The sequence below is a fragment of the Mchenga conophoros genome, linkage group LG2, assembly GCF_057382185.1.
Source record: "Mchenga conophoros isolate Kocher_MC1m ecotype Shallow Benthic linkage group LG2, M_conophoros_male_GT1.1, whole genome shotgun sequence".
NCBI lineage: Eukaryota > Metazoa > Chordata > Actinopteri > Cichliformes > Cichlidae > Mchenga > Mchenga conophoros.
In genome coordinates this window covers 30,311,111-30,316,606 of record NC_140527.1, presented here as the reverse complement: position 1 = coordinate 30,316,606, position 5,496 = coordinate 30,311,111, and the positions used below count along the sequence as shown (strand labels likewise).

The window sequence follows — 5,496 nt, the reverse complement described above, 5'->3', positions numbered from 1 at the left end:
CCAGTTGATCAGTTTGTGATTATTTTATTATTGAAGGCAAAATTAAGAGTGAATCAGAAAAAAATATTTAAGGCAATCAGTTTTAAATCAGTTTTACATTTAGAATAAAGGCCAAATATATCTAGACACCACAGACCAAGTTGACATGTCTTGAATAAATCTGATATGCATGTAAAATCAGTACCTGTCTTTATATTTTTGACCATATGTTGCACTGGATATTGATTGATCTTTTTGATTAATAATTGATTCATTACACAATTTATTTAAAGATAATAGACGCTGATAGTATTTGATGTCAGTGATTTCCTCCATTCAGCAGCATTCAGCTTTCATCTGCAACTGAAAGAAAATTTTATTTCAGAGTTTCAATACCGAACTACAGTGTTTTAGAAAAGAATCAGTGTTTTTTCCTGAACCACCTAAAAGCACGGTGTCTAAGAGCAGATTCACATTTTCCTCTCAATGTTGAATGTGCTTAACTTTTTGCTGTTGTAAATGCTAAAATTAAAGAGCAGGAAAAAAAACAAATCTGAATTACTTACAGTGACAGCTGTAAGCCACCTCCAGGTACTTGTAGGTGCCATAACATGGGTCTCCAAACACAGAGCCGCTCACTTTGACAGTACAGCTGCTTTTCCCGTTACAGCTGTGGATTCAGGCAAAAGTGAGTTGGCAGAGGCCAACTATATGTTGTGAAGAGAAGATATAAGGTTGAAGAAAGAGAGTCGGCAACTGTACCTCTCGGCTACTTTGTTTATTTGCTTTGAGCATTGGACATTTTGGAGCTGAGAGGCTGGACGATTGAAAGAGCATGTAGTTGCATCATGACGTCCGTAATCAGCTCTGTGAATAAGTAAAACCTGTCCTTCATCTGATGAAGAGCAAACATTAAAGATTTAAACACGTATTTAACTTTAACTTCATTTGTATCTTTATCAGATGAATCCAGAGACACACAAAGAAAGAGGAACTGTGCTCTCACCGCACTGAAGGTTTGCCAGAGAATCCTCACATGTCACACTGTGGACTGACAAAGTGACAACAAGGAACATTAGAAACATGTACATTCACAGATTTGACTGAATATTAGTTTCTTATTACAGATGTAATTTACTGGCTGGGAAGCAGGCGTAGGTGGTGTCCACGTATTTGTAAATGCCGTAGCACGGATCAGAAGTATGGAAGAGGACTGTATTTATTTCACATACCTTCTGACCATCACATCTGCAGGGAGACAAAGGTGGGTTAAAGTGATCAATTAATGATTGATATAAAGTGCTCAGATTTGTGTACCTGCTCTTGACAACCTTCAGGGCGCCATCCTGGGAACATTGTGTATTTTTAAGCTGTTCTGCAGGTCTCCCCACACTGCAGGTTTCTGCATCTGTCCTTCCGTACAGAACTGATTGCACAATGATCACCCCATTCTCTGTTTTACAGAAAGCATGGGAAAGAAAGTTCAAAAGGAGGAACTCATGAGAAATGCATAAGGTGTGCAGCACAAGAGGAAAACCCAAGGCTCTTTATGTTTTTCAATAATCAGAGAATGCCTTCATTTCTGTAGATCTGGGGTATTACATTGAATCTGAAAGATCATATGAGTCACAAGCATAAACTGTAGTTTCACTAAATAAAGCACAAAAAGAACTGAAACCTTAACAGGTTATCCTCCTCAGCAAAGTGTTTACTGAGGTCAGAGATCTGCAGGGGGTAAGCTAATTATCTTACAGACATAGAATCAGACGTCTCCTGCTGGAAATGAGAAAGAATTGAGATTACCTCACAACTGGGTTTATATTTGAGTGATAGCAAAGAGCTATAAAAAACCTTAAACATAGAGATTATTTTCATGTTACCACAGCTCAGGCGTTGTACACTGTCGAAGCTGTCACAGGTGATCACCCTCTCTGTTGACACTGGGAAGTGGGCTAAAGGACCAGTTCTAGGAAAGCCTGAAATGGAAAATAACTCCATAATTAGTAAGTCTTGGATAAATGAAGCATACTACAGTAGGGCCTTTATTCATCTGTTTGCTCCTAAAGCAAATATGAACGAATATAAAATATAGCACCGCTATAGCGCTTTGGAACGGGCGAGGTGCCCACGGCAGCACCTGCTGCTGTTTGAGAGTAAGAGCGATACGCGCTTTCAAGTCAAAAAGTCGTCATAAATAAGTCTCCAATAACACCAGAAAAAGTCGCCAGATTTGTCTCTAGTCGCTTTTTAGAAAAAAAGTCGCTCAGTTGCTCGTTAAATATAACGTCCCACACCCAGACAGTAAATGCTTTTTATTATGTGTGATAAACAGGATATTAAGGCAATTGGTCAAAAGTTGGAGGAAAGTCACAGTTCTCCTCACTTGGCTGAGATCCAGCACACATCTCTTCCGCTGCAACTTTCTCGGCATCACCTTATTGTAGATGCCGCTTCACCCATTACCATGGCAACCACCTCTTACCTTCTTGCATAGGAATGCATAGGTCTATACCAGGGGTCGGCAACCCTGGGACTGGCACGCGAAGGGTTAACTGATGGCACGACCATAGCTGGACTGGCCATCGGGCATACTGGGCATTTGCTCAGTGGGCCGATGGTGATTTTCCGTTTTTATGGACCGATGATTTTTTTTTTTGTAACAGTATAAATAATGAAAGGTGGTGGATTGGCCAGATGCTGGCCGGTGTGTAAAAATAACTCAGTTGTTTGGTGGCGGATATGGCGGAGCTTCCACAGATTCAGTAACATTACCAAGTGGTGGAGACCAGCAGGTGGATGAGAGAAAGGGGAGGCAGGAGGAGGAGAGACCGAAGCGGCTGCTGGTCCGAGTGTCAGGTGAACTGAACTACAGGTAAGAAGTTATGACCTGCAGTCTACCTAAACCAAGTTTAGGTGGAGTTTATTTTTGTTGTGCTGACTTTTTACAGTCAGTTACAATAACTCGTACTGCATGCTAGCTAGCATACAGCTGGGTGGGTGCTATGATGTTACTGATAGTGAACTTTATTTTATTCATGAGGTTAGTTAGTAGAGTTGCCAACCGTCCCGTAAAAAGACGGAATCGTCCCGTATTCAGAGAAAATATTACGCGTATTGAGGTGAAAAGGAACACAGTTTGTCCCGTACTTCAGCTAGGATGAAACACGTTTTATTTTCTGATCAAACCAGAAAGCTTTAATGAGCAGCTAGATTTGTCTCGCATTAACTGGCTGAGTTAATGCCAGTTAATGCAACATCGAAGCAGCTGGAATCCACAACTGTGCGTGTTCATGGAGCTTGCATTTTCACCTGCTGGACATCACTATCTGACAAGTTTAACTGTCTTCAGAACATTGCAGAGGCCAGTATTTGGCTCTACATATCTATGTGAACAGATTTTCTCTCACATGAAGAGTGCAGTCTGAATGCTGGACACTCGGAGACCTGTGTCTCTGAGTGAGAGACCAGAGATTAGAGTGTATTAACAAACATGCCATATTGGCCCAGTTTATTTTTCTTATCATTGTTGTGAGGAGACCATGAATAGCATTTGCATTTTCTGTTGTACAGTTCATTTGCTGTTATGGAGTTCTTGTTATGGATAAAAAGTGTCTTTTTATTTATTTTTGTTTCAAAATAGTTGATAACTATTTGCTGATAGCTGCAAACATCTCCAAACAAATATAATTCTATAAAGTGGTTCTATATATTGTGTAACTGTTAATATAGAGCGTTATTAAATTTATTGCTAATGCAATCATATGGCACACTGACTTCTGAGGAAATTTTAGATGGCACACGTCATCAGAAAGGTTGCCTATACCCCTGGTCTATACCCAACACCATAACAGCACCTGATATATGGCCTTGTCTTGTGGGTACCACAACCCCATCCACATTCTTGTGAAGGGGGCTGAGTCTGTTAGTATCAGAGTGAATCCTATTCTACAAACTATTCTATTATTCTACTAACTATTCTACAATACACTGTGTGCAGTAAAGAATAAAATGTGTGATGCTAATTGTGAGATATTAACCTTAAAGATAAAATAAATAAAAATACAATAAAAAATAAATAAATAAAATAAATCCCAACAGTATCAGTGTTCTTCTTGAATGAATTCTGAGTAAGTCTCATGTGTAATGTAAATGGCTGAGCATGATGCAGGTGAATCAGAAGTAACTTATGGTAGCGACAATGGAGACGTGTCCCTACCGTTTTAATGACTACCAAAAGCTACTACCACTAATTTAACATCAGTTTCACAGGGAACTATTATTGGTTACTGAAATGTTCCTATCACTCAAGACCTCAATAAATCAAATAAAGTTTCCAGAGTTTAACTAAAGGATTAATCCCTAATGGTAATGGGACTAAAAACCTATCAGAGGTTCTTGTTGTTAGTGGCTTATCACATTCAAGTATTCACACAGCACAAAATTCACCATACTGTACATAAAGCATAACCAATTTGCAAATCCAGGATACCTCTTTGGAAGAAACTTGGAGTATGAAGGAGTCTTAGGGCCACATCAAAAAGAAAAATATTATTGTTCATTTTGAGAGAAAAGAAGAAATACAATGAACAGATGTAAGAATAGCAATGGATACAGCCCCATGCAGTAAAGAGGGTGGATGTTGTATCACAGACACAGTAAGTGCTGAGCATTTGCAATTTAATTTTGAAATTTTGACTGTAATCTCAAAGTGAACAATATTACTTTTTATGTGGTCGTAACACTCCATCGTACTTGAGTGAAAGCACAGAACAATGGGTTTAAATGACTAGTGTGGCTAAAGTATTGGGATAAAAGAAAGGCACATTTGGATAAAAATTGCTGAACATTTAACAATTACCTGAAGTCATGAGTACACATGTTGCTGCAAGCACTGAAACACAAAAAAGAAACCTCAGTGTTAGATGGTGCATGAACTACAGCTGATTTATTCATTTATCTTCTGTATTAAGTTAACAGTGTTTCAGATGGACTTTAATTTACCTCAAAACACAAATGACAATAAAGAAAACCCAAAGAAAAAATGGATGTTAAATACACCACTTACTGATCAAACAAAAATTATATAAATGATACATTAAGAACAACCTTTTGGGTGGAAAGATTTTTTTGTACTCACACAGTGTGCTGCTGAGTCTGGAGGACAGCATGGTGTTAGAGCTGGTTTCAGTGAAGAGCTGAGCCGATGGTGCAGCAAACCAGGGACCTGATTTATTTATACTGTTTGACTAAGGCAAGATGCCAAATTATTTCTCGTAATGTGCAACATCCTGAAACAGGAAACAGGATTTCACCTTAGATAAACGCCAAAGACAAACAGAATACACAAACTCAAAAAAGATACATATCTGATGGAAAATTTCGTATCCTGTGACTGCCTGCTGGCTCCTCACGCACCTCGTCCACCACCTCCAGTTGCCAAGGTGCCCCACGCAGCTCCTCCACCTCTTCCCCACAGCTCGGATACACCGGTGTTGATGGCATCAGTGGTGTCGACCC

The 5,496-nt window shown here is 39.3% G+C and overlaps 1 protein-coding gene across 1 annotated transcript; it reads right to left on the bottom strand.

Moving 5' to 3' along the window:
- Positions 1-308: 308 nt before the first annotated feature.
- Positions 309-5,147, bottom strand: LOC146582255 (L-rhamnose-binding lectin CSL2-like). Its single transcript, XM_085248303.1, has 9 exons — positions 5,117-5,147; positions 4,838-4,870; positions 1,860-1,955; positions 1,297-1,432; positions 1,118-1,227; positions 986-1,030; positions 742-874; positions 546-649; positions 309-342 (listed from the first exon to the last, which is right to left on the bottom strand). The coding sequence occupies exons 1-9, from the start codon at positions 5,145-5,147 to the stop codon at positions 326-328; spliced, it is 705 nt and encodes a 234-aa protein (XP_085104429.1). The 3' UTR covers positions 309-325.
- Between the last annotated feature and the right edge of the window lie 349 nt (positions 5,148-5,496).

What these genes read in the sequence shown, in the direction of transcription:
- LOC146582255 (XM_085248303.1), bottom strand. Translation starts at nt 5,147, where the DNA reads ATGCTGTCCTCCAGACTCAGCAGCACACTGT. An exon ending in ATGTGTACTCATGACTTCAG is followed by an intron (nt 1,956 to 4,837) that starts GTAATTGTTAAA and finishes TTTCCATTTCAG; the next exon opens with GCTTTCCTAGAACTGGTCCT. An exon ending in ATAAACAAAGTAGCCGAGAG is followed by an intron (nt 650 to 741) that starts GTACAGTTGCCG and finishes CTGAATCCACAG; the next exon opens with CTGTAACGGGAAAAGCAGCT.